Here is an 18,102-nt window from a genome sequence, read left to right on the forward strand (position 1 = left end):
AAACAACTTAAGCAATTTAGAGAGACTGAAATCATACAAACCAGCCACTATGGAATGAAACAAGATCAATAATAGAAAAAACACCAGAAGGTTCACAAGTATGTTGAAAATAATATGCTTTCTTTTTTGTTAAGTTTTTATTTAAATTCCGGTTAGTTTATATACAGTATAGTATTAGTTTCAGGAGTAGAATTTAGTGATTCATCACTTACATATAACACCCAATGCTCATCACAACAAGTGCCCTCCTTAATACCCATCACCCATCTAACCCATCACCCACCCACATCCCATCCAGCAACCCTCAGTTCATTCTCTATAGGTAAGAGTCTGTTTCTTGGTCTGTTTCTCTTTTTTTCTTCGTTTGTTGTGTTTCTTAAATTCCACATATGAGTGAAATCATATGGTATGTGTCTTTCTCTGACTTATTCCACTTAGCATAATATATTCTAGCTCCATCCACGTCATTGCAAATAGCAAATTTCATTAAAAAAAAAAAAAGTTATTTATTTATTTAAATAATCTCTACACCCCACGTGCGGCTCGAACTCAGGACCCTGAGATCAAAAGTCCACATGCTCTTCTGACTGAGCCAGCCAAACACCCAAAGATTTCATTCATTTTGGTGGCTGAATAATATTCCACTGTGTGTGTGTGATATCTTCTTTTTCCATTCATCAGTTGATGTACATGGGGTTCTTTCCACAATTTGGCTACTGTTGATAAGGCTGCTGTAAACATCAGGCTGCATATATTCCTTTGAAGCAGTATTTTTGCATCCTTTGGGAAAATACCTAGTAGTGTAATGGCTGGGTCATAGGGTAGTTGTATCTTTAACCTTCTGAGCAAACTCCATACTGTGTTCCAGAGTGGCTGCACCAGTTTGCATTCCTACCAACAGTGTAAGAAGGTTCCCCCTTCTCCACTTCCTTGACATCTTTTGTTTCCAGTGTTGTTAGTCTGAGCCATTCTGACAGGTGTGAGGTGGTATCTCATTGTAGTTTTGATGTGTATTTCCTTGATGATGAGTGATGTTGAGCATCTTTTCATGTGTCTGTTAGCCATCTGGATGTCTTCATTGGAAAAATGTCTATTCACGTCTTCTGCTCATTTATTAACTGGATTATTTGTTTTTTGGGTGTTGAGTTTGATAAGTTCACTATAGATTTTAGATACTAATCCTTTGTTGGATATGTCATTCACAAATATCTTCTCCCATTCTAAAGACTGTCTTTAGTTTTGTTGACTACTTCCTTTGCTGTGCAGAAGCTTTTTATCTTGATAAAGTCTCAATAGTTCATTTTTGCTTTTGTTTCCCTTGCCTCCAGAGATGTATCTAGTAAGAAGTTGCTACAGTTGATGTCAAAGAGATTAAAATAACATATTCTTTAAAAAAAAAAACAAACAAACAAGGAGTCAAAGAAGAAATCACAAGGGAGATTAGAAAAAATGCATTGAGACAAACAAAAATGAACAACAACCAAAACTTAAAGGATTTTGCAAAAGCAGTACTCAGAAAAATTTTAGTTGTAAATGCCTATGTAAAAAAAGGAGAAAGATCTCTTGGGGGATCTGACTTTTTTTTTCAACGTTTTATTTAATTGAGAGAGAGAGACAGAGAGAGAGAGAGAGAGAACAAGAGAAAACAAGCGGGGAGAGGGGCACACAGAGAGAGGAAGACACAGAATCGGAAACAGGCTCCAGGCTCCGAACTGTCAGCACAGAGCCAATGTCGGGCTCCAGCTTGTAAACTGCAAGATCATAACCTGAGCCAAAGTCTGTCGCTTACTGACTGAGCCACCCAGGCACCCCATAAGCATCCAACTCTTGATCCTGGCTCAGGTCATGATCTTGTAGTTCAAGTTCGAGTCCCACATCGGACTCTGTGCTAATGGTGCAGAGCCCACTTGGGATTCTGTCTCTCTTCCTCTCTGCCCCTTTCCCTCTTGTGTTCTTTCAAAATAAATAAACAAACTTAAAAAGAGAGAAAGAGAAAGGTCTCAAATCAATAGCCCAGCTGTCACCCTAAGGAACTAGGAAAAAAGAGCAAACTAAGCCCAGAGCTTAGTTTGGAAAGAAACAACCGTAAGGAAAGAAACAACAGAGATTAGAGTAGCAGATAAACAAAATTAAGAATAGAAAATTAATGGTGAAATTAACAAAACCAATAACTACTTTTTAAAAAAGAATCAACAAAATTGACAACAAATCTTTTAGCAGACTAAGGGGAAAAAACAGAAGACACAAATCAGAAATGAAAGTAGTCAAACTTCAAGCTGTAGTCCTAAGCTATAATCATCAAGACAGTACAGTACTGGCACAAAAACAGACACTCAGATCAATGGAACAAAATAGAGAATCCAGAAATGGACCCACAAATGTATGGCCAACTAATCTTTGACAAAGCAGGAAAGAATGTTCAATGGAATAAAGACAGTCTCTTCAGGAAGTGGTGCTGGGAAAACTGGACAGCAACATGCAGAAAAATGAACCTGGACTACTTCCTCACACCATACACAAAAATAAACTCAAGATGGATGAAAGACCTAAATGTAAGACAGGAAGCCATCAAAATCCACGAAGCCAAAACCTCTTTAACCTTGGCCACAGCAACTTCTTACTCAACATGTCTCTGGAGTCAAGGGAAACAAGCAAAAATCAACTATTGGGACCTCAAAAAATAAAGCGCTTCTGCACAGTGAAGGAAACAATCAGCAAAACTATAAGGCAACCAACGGAATGGGAGATGATATTTGCAAACGACATATCAGATAAAGAGTGAGTATCCAAAATCTATAAAGAACTTATCAAACTCAACACCCACCCCCCCCCCCCAAAATATCCAGTGAAGAAATGGGCAAAAGACATGAATAGACACTTCTCCAAAGACTACATCCACATGGCCAACCAACACATGAAAAAATGCTCCACATCACTCATCATCAGGGAAATACAAATCAAAACCACAATGAGATACCACCTCACACCTGTCAGAATGGCTAACATTAATAACTCAGGCAACAATAGATGTTGGTGAGGATGCGGAGAAAGAGGATCTCTTTTTGCACTGCTGGTGGGAATGCAAACTGGTGCAGCCACTCTGGAAAACAGTATGGAGGTTCCTCAAAAAGTTAAAAATAGAACTACCCTATGATCCAACAACTGCACTACCAGGTATTTATCCAAGAGATATGGGCATGCTGTTTCAAAGGGGCACATGCATCCCAATGTTTATAGCAGCACTATCAACAATAGCCAAAGAATGGAAAGAACCCAAATATCCATCGATGGATGAATGGATAAAGAAGAGGTGGTATATATATACAATGGAGTATTACTCGGCAATCAAAAGAATGAAATCTTCCATTTGCAACTACGTGGATGGAGCTAGAGGGTATTATGCTAAGCGAAATTAGAGAAAGACAAATATCATATGACTTCACTCATATGAGGACCTTAAGAGACAAAACAGATGAACATAAGGGAAGGGAAACAAAAATAATATAAAAACAGGGAGGAGGACAAAAACATAAAAGACTCTTAAATATGGAGAACAGACAGAGGGTTACTGGAGGCAGTATGGGAAGAGGGATGGGCTAAATGGGTCAGGGGCATTTTAAAGAATCTACTCCTGAAATATTGTTGCACTATGTGCTAACTTGGATGTAAATTAAAAAAATAAATAAAAACAAAAAACAAACAAAAAAAAAGTTTTATAGCAGAAGGGAAAAAAAAGAAATGAAAGTAGGGACACAATTACCAACCTTTTACAAAGAGTGAATAAGATCAGGAAGCTCATGGAATATCTGCCAAAATTCAAGCTATTTTGTACCCTGCGACCACACCATCAAGGAAGAGATGGTGAAGATTAATTGCCATTATAACTTGTAGATATGTAAGTGGTAAAACTACGAAAAGAAGTCTTATTTGGAAAAGGTATGCAATACTGCCAAAGAAAATTGGAGTGTCAAAAAAGTTAAAAAGAATTATAACTGGGGCGCCTGGGTGGCGCAGTCGGTTAAGCGTCCGACTTCAGCCAGGTCACGATCTCGCGGTCCGTGAGTTCGAGCCCCGCGTCAGGCTCTGGGCTGATGGCTTGGAGCCTGGAGCCTGTTTCCGATTCTGTGTCTCCCTCTCTCTCTGCCCCTCCCCCGTTCATGCTCTGTCTCTCTCTGTCCCAAAAATTAAAAAAAAAAAAAAAAAAAAAAGTTGAAAAAAAAAATTAAAAAAAAAATAAAATAAAAAGAATTATAACTATTATATAATTTTTAAAAGCTTAGCAGGTCAGAGAGGTCAGTTCACAATAAAAGTATTCTTGGTATTTTAGGGGTGGGAAGTAAAGAAGGGGTAGGAAGAGGGAAAGGGAAGCAGAGAACAATAAGTTCTACAGACTTCAATTTTTCTTTCTTTCCTCTTTTTTTTTTTTTTTTTTTTAACAATAACTATAAAATAGGAGCCATTAGGATTAGGAAAAGATAGCAAAGTGTTTATGTCAAATCTAAGTACACCATAGCAAAATCACAGATAATATCGATTTTTAAAAAGATAGAGAGGGGCACCTGGGTGGCTCAGTCGGTTAAGCGTCTGACTTCAGCTCAGGTCATGATCTCACGGTTTGTGGTTTGAGCCCTGCATCGTGCTCTGTGCTGACAGCTCAGAGCCTGGAGCCTGCTTTGGATTCTGTGTCTCCCTCTCTCTCTGCCCCTCCCCCGCTGATGCTCTGTCTCTATCTCTCAAAAATAAACATTAAAAAAATTTTTAAAAAAGAGAAATAACACTAATACTAATAAAGTTACCTAATTATAGAAATTCTTTAAAGTTTGATTTAAATCAATAAAGTAATTCATTTTACCTGTTCTTTAAATTAATATAAACAGTTACATTAAGGAGGTATAACAATATCATAAAATGCCATTGATTTGGACTCCCCAATTCCACTAGAAGAACTTTTGTTGGTTTGACCACTGATGTTTTCCTAGTGCCTGAAATAGAATAGTACTCAGAATATAGCAGATGTTCAGTATTTGTTGACTAGGTTACCCCCTCTCCTAATTAATACCAGTTTTTCAGTACACTAAATGAAATATATCCTCCCTACTGTTTAGAGCGATTTACTCCGTGGTTATTCTATGGTTATTTATGCATCGTTTCACTCTGAAAAATAATTTAAACCAATATGAAAGATACTTTGTTATTTTCTTCAATCGCCTTTTAAATTTTCTTCAGATTATAATTGTATCTGTAAGCTTTCAGCTTTCTTAAACTTCTAAGAGCATAGCTTGAAAAAAAAACCCACAAAATTTTTCAGTGCAACGATTCATCATCCCACTGTCTTCATCCTGGTCTTTACATCAGTTTCTCATGCAGCGTAAAGACAATAATCATGTCACATTTACTTGTCAGGAGGAGGAAGTTCTCTATTTCCCAGTATATAACTATTAATAAATTCTGAGGGTCAAGATGCGCCTGTAGCTTTTCCACATAGCAGGTCGTTCAGTGTCATTCTTTGTAGTAGTATAATTTTTTTAATTCCTCCAAGAATTTATTTCCCCTTTTCCCTCTCAGTCAACTGTATAGCCTGTATACAGTGTATGTGCTGTACCTGAAGGCAATATAACTGTTACTTTAAAAATATTTGATAACTAGGATATTTCACTAATGTTGGCAAAACTACAAACTACTTCTTCAAAATTAACAAGATTCATTTCTTCTAAGCTTTCCCTCACAGTCTCAACTACACAGGGAGTCATTAAGACAAGTATGTACTACCTATTTAATTTGTAACTGTTTCTAAAACCACACAGCTGAATTTATTTCCATTATTACTGTTTACTGTTACTGCTACAGCAGGAAGTTAGGAACTGGTATATATTATCCTTTCTGTGAACAGGGAAAAAATTCCTGAGACTTCAACAGAAAAAAGATGAATGCTTGGCCTTCCAAATCCACAAAAAGATGTTGGTCAACTTTGGCACCATTATAATTTTTAGTCCATTATGTTAAACAAGGTTTTCTGTGAATCATTTATAATTTTAACTTTTTTTTTTAAATAGGGCAATGTCCTAACCTGACTGGAAATGAACTTCTTGCACACTACATATTTTCATTTCTGAACTGCAAGCTGCAAATCTGATGGAATCAAGTATACTGTAATTTCCTGTATCTACATACAAATTAAATTCTGGTATTTATCAATAATAGAACTTTATATTTTATATTTTAAGTTTAATAAAAACAAGATAACTTGTCCTTTCACAGGAAATATATTTTAATTTAAATTACCCTTTATTAACTTTCTTCACAATGAGATATTTTAATACTAAGACAAAAGGCAATTCAACAAAGATCCAATATCAAAGCATGACTGCTGAGCCTAATTCCACCTCATTTATATAATATTTCATCTTAGTATCTCAAATGGGATATAAAAGAAGTAGCAGTACTATTTTCCCAATATTATCAAATAGTCTCTCTCTAATTAGGGTAGGATAATATACATAACCACATCTGTGTACTTTAGATTTTTATTATACACATATATTAGCATGGAAGTTTCAACAGATTATTTACTACAACTACTTTTGAATATCCACTGTATTGTTCAAGAAAAAAATAACTTACTGTCTCTGAGTGTTTCCCAAGCCCACTGATCATTTTTGAAGAAAAGATGTCGTTTGATTTCTTCCACACCATTTCGTCCTAATCTCACTTCTCTGAATAGAGGGAGAGAAAAAAGTTACTAATCATTTAAGATATTATTATAACCTGTCCAGATATCTTTGTGGACATAATGCTAAAATCTGTGCATGATGATAAAAATAGTTTTATGTCACCTTGAAATTACATTGGTTGTCAGTGTAATTTTCAGCTGAAATTTAAAAACTAGTTGAAGACAGAATCCTGAAGAATTTTTAAAAATATGTATGAGGGGGTGTCTGGGTGGCTCAGTCGGTTAAGTGTCCAGCTCTTGATTTTGGCTCAACTCAGGTAATGATCTCACGGTTGGTGGGTTCAAGCCCTGCATTGGGCTCTGTGCTGTCAGCTTGGGATTCTCTCTCTGCCCCTCCCCTGCTTGTGCTCTCTCTTTCAAAATAAACTTAAAAATTCATACATACATACATACATATATATATATATATATATATACACATATATATATATATGAAAAACACAGACTTGTTGATACTCGATGACTTTTCTATTGACAACAAAAATACTGATAAATCACTTGCCTTGCTTCATTAGTATCATGAATAAAACAGTGCATTTTCTTTTTTTTAATGTTATTCATTTTTTAGAGAGAGAGAGAGACAGAGCATAAGCAGGGGAGGGGCAGACAGAAAGGGAGACAGGAAATCCAAAGCACACTCCAAACTCTGAGCTGTCAGCACAGAGCCCGACATGGGCTAGAACTCACAAACTGCGAGATCATGACCTAAGCCAAAGTCGGGTGCCCAACCAACTAGTTCACCCAGGTGCCCCATAATACAGTGAATTTTCTTGATAGATTTTCAAAATAGTGGTAGTTATACATTTTTTGCAACCAAGAACTTTACACCAAAAGCTCAGAAAGACATCTTAAATTTAAAATTTCCATTTAATACCCTATTATAAATATTTGTGACCAGTCAAAAACCAATGACAACTAATTTTTGACATTACTACAAAACTGAGTTTTAATGGGACAAATTACTGACTCCTGGCCTCTTAGGTGTACACAGAGATAAAATGTTTAAAAATGTGCCTTTAGCTGATTTGGAAAGGAGAACTCAACAACTTCTGTTCTCTACTAGAGTGCTTATAAACAAGAATACCCCGAATTCCAAAATTTTTCATGAGTTAAAAGATAAATTGCTTTTGATATAATGTGACATCTTTTTAAGAAGCTTTCACTGGGGTGCCTGGGTGGCTCAGTCAGGTAAGCCTCTGACTTCGGCTCAGGTCATGATCTCCCAATTCGTAGATTCAAGCCCCACGTCAGGCTCTGTGCTGATAGCTCAGAGCCTAGAATCTGCTTTGGATTCTGTGTCTCCCTCTCTCTCTGCCCCTCCCCTGCTCACACTTTGTCTCTCTGTCTCTCAAAAATAAATAAACATGGGGTGCCTGGGTGGCTCAGTCGGTTGACAGTCTGACTTTCGCTCAGGTCATGATCTTGCAGTTTGTGGGTTCGAGCCCTGCGTCGGGCTCTGTGCTGATGGCTTGGGAGTCCGGAGCCTGCCTCAAATTCTGTTTTTCTCTCTCTCTCTCTCTCTCTCTGACTCCCCTGCTCCCGCTCGCTCTCTCTCTCTCTCTAAGAATTAAAAAAAAATTTTTTTTTTTTTAAAGAAGCTTTCACTGACTCTCCCAGGCTGGATCAGGAAACTTCTCCATGGTTGTATGGCACATAAACAGTATTAAACTCAGATCCCCGCGTCAGGCTCTGTGCTGACAGCTCAGAGTATGGAGCCTGCCTTGGACTGTGTGTCTCCCTCTCTCTCTGCCCCTCCCCCACTCATGCTCTGTCTCAGAAATAAACCTCAAAATTTTTTTAAAAAAATAAATAGGGGCGCCTGGGTGGCGCAGTCGGTTAAGCGTCCGACTTCAGCCAGGTCACGATCTCGCGGTCCGTGAGTTCGAGCCCCGCGACGGGCTCTGGGCTGATGGCTCAGAGCCTGGAGCCTGTTTCCCATTCTGTGTCTCCCTCTCTCTCTGCCCCTCCCCCGTTCATGCTCTGTCTCTCTCTATCCCAAAAATAAAATAAAACGTTGAAAAAAAAAAATTAAAAAAAATAAATAAATAAACATTAAAAAAAATTGTTTTCTAAAAAAAGGTTTCACTGACTCCCCCAGGCCAGATCAGGGAAACTGTCCATGGTTCTATGGCATATAAACAGTACTAAACTCAGAGTACTTATCTCTCTGTACAATAAATGTCTCATTCGCTTGTCTATTTCCTCCAAAGGACTATGAGCTGTATATCTTTTTCATTTCTTTATCCCTAGCACTAACGTACAGCATAGTACTTACAGAGTACATATATTAAATGTAAAAATTTGAAAGACTGTACATTTCAAGCTCTAAAGGAAAAAATGAAGGACAGTAAGTTTATCTTAATTATAATGAATTTAAAATTGAAACATATCTAAAAGCACTAGGCCTCCCAAATATTTAAATTAACAATATATAAACATAAATATCAAACATAATCTTAGTAAGTCATTTGGTTCATGCTTAAAAAAGTATACCATAAAGGTACACAAAATATGCCATTTTTGTTTCTAAAACACATACATGCATATACATTTATAAAAAGGCTTACTGAATCAGAAAGACATCATACCAATGACCATCTCTAGAGGAAAGGAGGTAGGAAATAAATACTTCTTTATAGCTTTGCACTATTTACTTAATTTCAACAAATATACAGTCATACATAATTAAATCTTTTTTTCCAGCTCTGAGGTACATTTGGCAAAATCTTAAGATATGTAGAGTATAAAGTGATGTTTTGACATTGTGAAAGAACTCTCCCATTGAGTTAATTAATACATCTACCACTTCACATATTTACCCTTTAGTGGGGTGGGGGGGCGGGGAGGGGGGGGTAAGAACATTTAAATTCTACTCTCTTAGCAGATTTCAACTATACAATACTGCATTATCTTAAACAGTATCAAATGGAAGATGCATCATTTTCCCATCACTAAGAAATGTTCCCAATTAAATTAATATATGCCATTGACTAGAAGATGTATTCTAATTTCAGAGATTTTAACATGTATTTAAAAAACCCTCAGGGGGCGCCTGGGTGGCTCAGTCGGTTAAGCGTCCGACTTCAGCTCAGGTCACGATCTCACGGTCCGTGAGTTCGAGCCCCGCGTCGGGCTCTGGGCTGATGGCTCAGAGCCTGGAGCCTGCTTCCGATTCTGTGTCTCCCTCTCTCTCTGCCCCTGCCCCATTAATGCTCTGTCTCTCTCTGTCTCAAAAATAAATAAACGTTAAAAAAAATAAAAATAAAAAAAAAAACCCTCAGACTCAAGAAAATATAATTTTTATACTTAACCAAGTTAAAAATTCAACAATGAAATTTAAAAAAATCATCTAGTCTAGCCATCAGAAAAGAGCATTATTTCAAATTCTGAGGTAACACAAGTGACTTGAGATCTAGAAAAGCCATCTAGAATATCATAAAATATTAGATTTCACTGTCATGAATGATTTGGGGAATGGTTATATTTTTATTTCAATAGTTCAAATATAGGAGCTCAGATACAGACCTCAAATATTGAGCAGCAAAATGAGAATTTCCTTAGAATAAAGTTCAATGTTAAGACTATTTACCTGTCAGTAAGGAAGGCACAAATAAGATTTTTTGCTTCTTTTGATATATCATTATCATCAGGGAAAGTAAGTGAATTTTTATGGTTCATAATCTTACTATAAGTTCCAACCAGAGAATCTGCATAAAAAGGTGTATCACCTGAAAAATTGATAGGGAAACAAAAGAAAAATAAATAAGATACATTAAAAAAATCAGTTTCAAAGGAAAAGAGTCAATATTACCTGTATAAGGATTACTACATATGCATTAAAGACATACTTAATATATATACATAAAAGAAAACATATCACAAAGTTGCTTTAAGCTTCTAAATAGCTTTTAAAAACATACAAAGCAAGTTTGGATCAGTTTGCTTTCTACAAACAAAATTAATATTGCTTAATGTAACAAATATTTTATTAGAAGAAGCAAAATGGCTAAGTTTTGGAATGAACAACTATGTTAGATGTACACAAAATTCTCCTTTACTCACCTACAAGCATTTCATATAAAAATACCCCAACTGACCACCAGTCACATTCTCGTCCATAATAACCATCACCACCTTGAGATTTTAATACTTCAGGGGAAATGTAATCGGGTGTTCCAACTGCTGTATCACATCGTACCATACCTTCCTAAAAAGAGTGGCAGTTCAACTTTTGAATTAGGATACAAATATAAAGCCTCAATTATTTAAAAGGACTTTCTTAATAAAACCTGTAGAATTCTAAATCTTTGGGCTATAAGATATATTAAAACCTAATGCAAACTTGATAAAAATGAACACACTCTAATCACATATACATATTATATATGTAATATATTTGTGATATGCGTATGTGTGGATACATCAGTGATTTTTACTTTGTAATAATACTCACTAGGAAGACACACTGCCAAACAGTTGTGCTAATATAATGACTTCATCTTAACAACAGAGAACAACTATATAAGCCAATGCAAACAGATTGAGGAACTGATAGGATGATCATTTGATAACATTAATATATAAAGGTTGATTTAATTATATATATTTTTTTGCTAAAATAGTTGTTCAATTTAATTCTGCTTGAAACTGTGAAGAAAACATTCAAGAATTGACTGTACAAATATAAAATGGGGAAGCATGTGTAAAAGAAAAGGGTGCAATAGCATTGAGCACACTGAATATCTACTTAATATGCATTTTAACTCTCCAAACCCCCCCCAAAACTAAATGCAAAAACTATACATATCTGTTACTTATTTTAGCTGGTATTAACACAACAGAATTACAATTAAATGTTCACACAAAAGTTCTATGTAGTATTTTCTTCTAACCAAAATAATTCTCCTTTTGAAATAATAAATACGATTTTTTGATATTGTTCTGTGTTAAGTTTCAAAGAATATAAACTGTTTCAACTGAAACAAAGTAAGCATACTTGCTACTTCAGCTATAAATATGTTATTTATTATGTAAGTAATGAGGATGGTATCTTTAAAGATTGACTCCCAAAATAGGTAGTAAGATCTTTTACATGTTCTCAGAAGGCTAAGTAAAACACTAAAAAATACACATATCACTGATATCCAATTTTTATGAAAGTCTAATTTTAACACTGGTCTTAGTATTTAGTGACTAATTCCATTTCTAGTTACCAGTAGTAGTGTATATTACAGAGTTGTTATAAAGGATTTAATAAACCTGGCAATGAACACTTACCTTAAATACAGAGAAAAATATAAATCACTTACAAGTTACTAATACAAAATAGAAACCATGCATCTATTTCAACAATTAAGACAGGTCACACCAATTCTGTACAAGACCAGCTACGGTTAGTACATTCTTATAGCATTTTTCTAAAAAGCATCTATCTTGAAATGGCAAAAACTAAATTAAAATCTAATTATTTAACCTTATTCATCTTCATACAAGTACCAAAATCTGCTAACTTCAAATGTCCAGATTTATCCAGCAGCATGTTATCAGGCTTCACATCTCTGAGGGGGGAAAACAAAAACAGTAGAGTGTTTCTAAAACTGGTCAGACACTGATCAAAATTTTATGAGGCAGTTATTTTAGGCCATGTATCTTTACTCATTATAGAGAAGGCCATTTCTGATCCCTAGGTGTTTCTATCACATCTATAAATTGAACTTCAGGAGGGAACCTCCTTTACATGTTAATGCCTCAGAGAAGGACATTTAATATTCCCTTTTATTAAAATTTGAATTTGATTCTTACAAAGCGGAAGGCAAACCATGAGAAAGAATAACCATAAAAAACATTACACTCAGACATAAAAGTAACTGAAACACATTTTTCAACATAAATATATAAATAACCCCAGGAATCGGTCTAAATCATGCTCATTTTTGTTATCACTAGCACTTGGCACAGCAACTGCATTGGATTCAAGCAGTGTTTGCAGAAATGAAATTGTTCTTCTAACAAATAAATATGATTTATTCACTAATGAAAAGCAAATTGATTTATATATTTAAAATTTTGCATAAAAAACTAATCAAAAGCAATTTAATTTGTGTACAAAATTTAAAGTGTTTAACTCTCTGGCACATACCTCAGAAAACCAGCTTGTAATTTTTATTTTTCAGAACACCAGATAAAAGCTATGTAATCAGATTAAGGGACATTAAAGAATACATTTATATCAACATTAAGCTGAAATAATAACACTATGAATTTCAAAGTTTTAAATTCTGAAATACCACTTATGTCACATGAGAGGGGAAGAGGTGGATTTCAAGTAGGAAATGCTAATCAAATTAAGTTTAAGTAATTTTCAGCCTCCCCCTTCAACAAATGAAAAAATTTAAAGCATTTTTATCTTTACCTATGAATGAAACCCATGGAATGGATTGCATCCAATGCAAGAACTACTTCTGCAGTGTAGAATCGTGCCCATTTTTCAGGCACATCATAGTTGCTCATTAAGTTTACAAGATCTCCACCAGGCATGTACTCCATCACCATGTAGAGATAACGATCATCTTGGAATGCATAAAAAAGCTATTCAAATACAGAAAAAAAAAATTAAGCAAAACTGTTTCATTAAAAAAATGGCAAAAATACTAAGATTTAATTAAAATAATCAAATTGCAGTAATTATAGTGCTCTTTAAAAAAAAGACACACATAAGCATAAATACCACAAAGACCCTTGCATATTCAAAGGAACTATTAACTGTGATTATTTCTTTTTTTTTTTTTTAATTTTTTAAATGTTTTTATTTATTTTTGAGACAGAGACAGAGCATGAGCAGGGGAGGGGTGGATAGAGGGGGAGACACAGAATCCGAAGCAGGCTCCAGGCTGAGCTGTCAGCACAGAGCCCGATGCAGGGCTCGAACCCACAGAGTGTGAGATCATGACCCGAGCCGAAGTCGGACACTCAACCGACTGAGCCACTCAGGCACCCCTAACTGTGGTTATTTTTAAGGAGTTGGAAACTTTTTTCTCTGTATGTTGCTATACTAATTAAATTTTATACAGAGAGAATTTTTTAAAAATTATAATACTTTCAAGTCTCCTAAGCAAAGAAATATCGTGATTCTGACAACATGTGCTTTGGTGAGGTCTACTGCTAAATTTATACTAATACCACAATTCTCAAGAAGTCTAAAAAAACGATTACAGCCTCAGCTGTCCATTAGCTGTGTGACGGGGCAATCTGTTTAACCTCCTTAAGTCTCTGTCACTACAATCTCTTCCAGAAAAATTTAAGGGATTATATAAACTTGTTTGACTTTTATACCTGCTGCTAGGTCAAAGACTGGACCTAGCAGTGGCAGTTTGTAAGTGCTTAAAAATGTCTAATGAAGAGAAGCATAATCTATAAATTGGAGGCATATCAATAAGGATTAACTACCTTTCAGAGTTGTTAAAAAGATTAGTGAATGTAGAACATAATCGGTACAACAGATGCTCAATAAGTAAGAGCAGTCAATAAGAGGAGGAGCAGTAACAACTAACAAGCAGGAAGAGGACAACAGCTAGAGTTAAGCAGGAAGAGTGAGGTCCATTGATATGAAATTCACAAGAATACCAAGCATAAATATAATTTCTTATTTGACCAGCGCTGAAGTTAAAAAAAGAGCAAATTTACAAAAGAACATTTTAGGGGCGCCTGGGTGGCGCAGTCGGTTAAGCGTCCGACTTCAGCCAGGTCACGATCTCACGGTCCGTGAGTTCGAGCCCCACGTCGGGCTCTGGGCTGATGGCTCAGAGCCTGGAGCCTGTTTCCGATTCTGTGTCTCCCTCTCTCTCTGCCCCTCACCCGTTCATGCTCTGTCTCTCTCTGTCCCAAAAATAAATAAACGTTGGAAAAAAAAAAATTAAAAAAAAAAAAAAAGAAAAAAAAGAAAAAAAGAAAAAAAAGAAAAAAAAATAAAAAAATAAAAAAAAGAACATTTTAAATGAGTAAACACAAGAAGATTAGAATCAAACTAAAAATATAAAGCCCTAGAGAAAATGATACCTTATTTACACAGACGTTTGACTTAAAATCTTTGTTTCATTTTTTCAGTAGTGTTTAATGATTTTAGTTACCAATTTAGTTATTTTAATTTAAAAACATATTTTAGGGAAGGATAAGAAACTAAGTGGCATCTCATGGCTATCCCAAATTAAAGGATACAATTTGTCATTTGGGCACCATAATTAAAGAAACAATGTTGATTTGGTAGCATTGGTTCTCAACCAGAGGAAATAACTGTCTTCTGACACCACACCCCCCCCCCCCCCACTACCACCCAAGTAAACATTCAACAGTATCTAAACACAATTTCTGTTGTTGCAAATGGTATGTGGGCTGGGGAGGGCTGCTACTGGCAGCACCTGGGTAGAAGCCAGGGATGCTGCTAAAAATCTGATCATGTACAGGACAGCCCCAACAACGAAAGACTATCTGGCCCAAAATGTCAATAATACTGAGCCTGAAAATCCCTGCTCCATACAACTGATAAAAATAGAGCAAACATTTCAGGCATAAAAAGTCACATGTAAATCTTAAACATTTTCCACATTCTCTTTATTCCAATTACTAGTATGCTTCTTTAGGATACTCCACTATATACTGTAAATTAATAAATCACAAAATTCATATTAGTAATTTAGAAATGATTAGTCTACCAGCAGTTTTTCTTTTTTTAAAACCAGAAGATGATTTACTTACCCCATATGTCTTTACATAAGAACCCCCAATACATAAGACAAAAAAAAATATGGAGTCGCTCTAGTTGAGGTAGAAACAGAAAACCCAGAATTATAACCTACCCAAATTCCTGCTTGTCCCCATGACTTCACCTGAGGTATCTCCATAGTTGGAAAAAACAATCTAAGGCAATTTCCACATTTTTGACCAAGGGAATTGAGGCCCAGAGATGTATATCTTTGCCACAGCTTCATAGACAGGTCTTTGACAGTTAAGACTAGAACTTATTACTACTGACTTCTACTGTATTTTTCTTTCTACTGAAAACCCTACAGCCAATACAAGATTATTTGAAGGCCCACCTTAACTCACCTTTCCTTCATTTTCCCATTCCTTCCTCTCCACAAAGTAAGAGAGACAAATAGAGGAACAGATGGTTAAATAAAATAAAAGGATCTCATATTTGGGGAACTTAAATTTCAATATTAAATAAAAGTATCCTCTTATAAGATAATAATGTATGACTTCCCCCAAATTGAAGCAGATTAGTTAAGTTTTCTAATATTTAAAGTGTATAGGCACATAATTATTTTGCTTTGGCTGTTCTTCCTAGAGACAACCCAATAAAATTAAATTTTATGATTAAAAAATGATATATTAGACAATTCTGTAATCAATAATAAATTCTCTATTACTCTTCTAAAAAACAATCTAAGCTTCTCACATACGTTTAGTTACAAGCTCATAAAGCAATAATGAAGTAGAAGCAAAATCATACCTGAACGACCCAAGGACTGTTAGCAAAAGCCATGATGTCTCTTTCTTCCCAGAAAAAAGCAGAATCAGATCTCTTAATCATTTCAAATTTACTAAGAAGCTTCATAGCATATACCTTCCTGGTAGATTTATGCCTTACCTTTAAAATTGAAAATGGAAAATAATAACCCTTTTGTTAACAATTAAAGCTCAGGATTTACCAGAACAATTTACCAAATTATTTTAACAACTTGTTAAATAATATTATTGTTCTAGCTACTTTTATTTTGTCTCTTCTGCTGAATTATCCCAATTAGATAATCTCAAGGCTTCAATTACCAGAAGCAAGTCATGTTAGAAAAAAATCTTTATTCCCTACATTATGACACACTCCATCTCCTCTACCCGGTTATGCATGCTGCTTTCTTATTTATAAAACTTATGATTCCACAGCATTTTAGAAGTCTAATATTACAAGTATAGATTTCTCTTCTGATGTCTGAAACCTCTTCTCTACCCATGGATGCTTGGGGAAAATATTTCATATTATCTGCTGTACTTGACTCTAGGCTTTTTCACATCTTTGGCAAGACTATCTAAAATAATTTAAAGCAACAATTTTATAAAAAAAAACAATACCATCCCAAATAATATATGTTAAACACACAAATGGATTTTTTAATTTTAAAGTTATCGTTTTGTTTTGTTTTTAAAGTAGGTTTCACATCCAACACAGAGCCCAGCATGGAGCCCAGCACGGAGTCCAACTGGGATGAGACCTGAGCTGGGATCAAGAGTTGGATGCTCAACCGACTGAGCCACCCAGGCGTCCCTAAAGTTATTGGTTTTTAATTTCATTAAAATAACCTACCAATTGAACTTCTCCAAATGCACCTCTACCAATCACCTTCACTACTTCATAATCTTCAGCTTTCATTCGTAAATCTCTAATTTTATTTATTGTGTCTTTATCTGTATGAAAAGAAAAGTTTATAATTTTAAATCACTGAAGCATTACAGGCAAGTTCTTGAAAAACAAAAAAATTCATTGAGAACTATTTTATAGTAAAATGTAAACTTATAAAAGAGCAATGTTCAATGTATTAAGGATTGTTTTAAATAAATTCTGAAATGACTTCATTCTATTAAAATATTTTCATTAAAATCTAACTTGAGAAATGTTTCAGAAAATAAATATACTACTAACACACACTAAGGAAAATTAGTTAAGTACACAACAAATTTGAATTGAGGGATCACAAGTAAATACTTTAGATTAATGAAATAAAATTTTCTTTTTATCAAGTAAGTTTTGATGATCCAAGAAGATGTAAATAAGATATCCAAGAAAAACATGCAAAAAAAAAAAATCACTTATATCAATACATTTCTCTATGTGAATTCTCTATTTGAATTTAGTTTTTAACTTAAAACACAGTGGGAATCTCTGCAATTATTTATATAAACCTGTCATGCTACAAACTACAATAATTTACAAATCCCCACTGGATAGATATTCTAATTCCTAATTTGGTCATAGATTAAAATAGGGCTATTTTAATCCACATGGGTCAACACTGGCATGAGATTACATGGAAAAGCTTCACATTTCAACGTGTACAAACACAGAACAGCTATTAAAGTGAAGTTCTAGTTCTTAATAAAAACTCCATATGATATTCTCATCTTTCTTTTTAAATGCACATTTAAACTCAAGTGTTTGTGCACATTATGACCAATAAACACATGCAACAGAAACCAAATTTTTACACAGGGATAACGTAAGTACATTTAATTTTAGGTTACATATCTACTGCAAGATGCATCAGAAAGATACAGGCAGTAATCAAATATACTGCACAATTATTTATGTCTACCGTACAGGC

General features: G+C 34.9%; 1 protein-coding gene across 4 annotated transcripts in view; it reads right to left on the reverse strand.

Annotated features, from left to right (window-relative positions):
- Positions 1 to 18,102, reverse strand: part of ROCK1 (Rho associated coiled-coil containing protein kinase 1) — a 161,476-nt gene that overhangs the window by 87,537 nt on the left and 55,837 nt on the right. For all 4 annotated transcript variants that reach the window (XM_086682578.1, XM_086682577.1, XM_086682576.1 and 1 more), the window contains exons 3-9: positions 17,088 to 17,188; positions 16,239 to 16,376; positions 13,143 to 13,318; positions 12,204 to 12,288; positions 10,793 to 10,937; positions 10,320 to 10,458; positions 6,622 to 6,713 (exon numbers count right to left, since the gene is read on the reverse strand). In XM_086682578.1, the coding sequence (XP_086538704.1) occupies positions 6,622 to 6,713; positions 10,320 to 10,458; positions 10,793 to 10,937; positions 12,204 to 12,288; positions 13,143 to 13,318; positions 16,239 to 16,376; positions 17,088 to 17,188 (876 nt within the window). The remainder of the gene's footprint in view (positions 1 to 6,621; positions 6,714 to 10,319; positions 10,459 to 10,792; positions 10,938 to 12,203; positions 12,289 to 13,142; positions 13,319 to 16,238; positions 16,377 to 17,087; positions 17,189 to 18,102) is intronic.

The sequence above is a fragment of the Puma concolor genome, chromosome D3 (genome assembly GCF_028749965.1).
Source record: "Puma concolor isolate L17-30 chromosome D3, mPumCon1.1.hap2, whole genome shotgun sequence".
Lineage (NCBI taxonomy): Eukaryota > Metazoa > Chordata > Mammalia > Carnivora > Felidae > Puma > Puma concolor.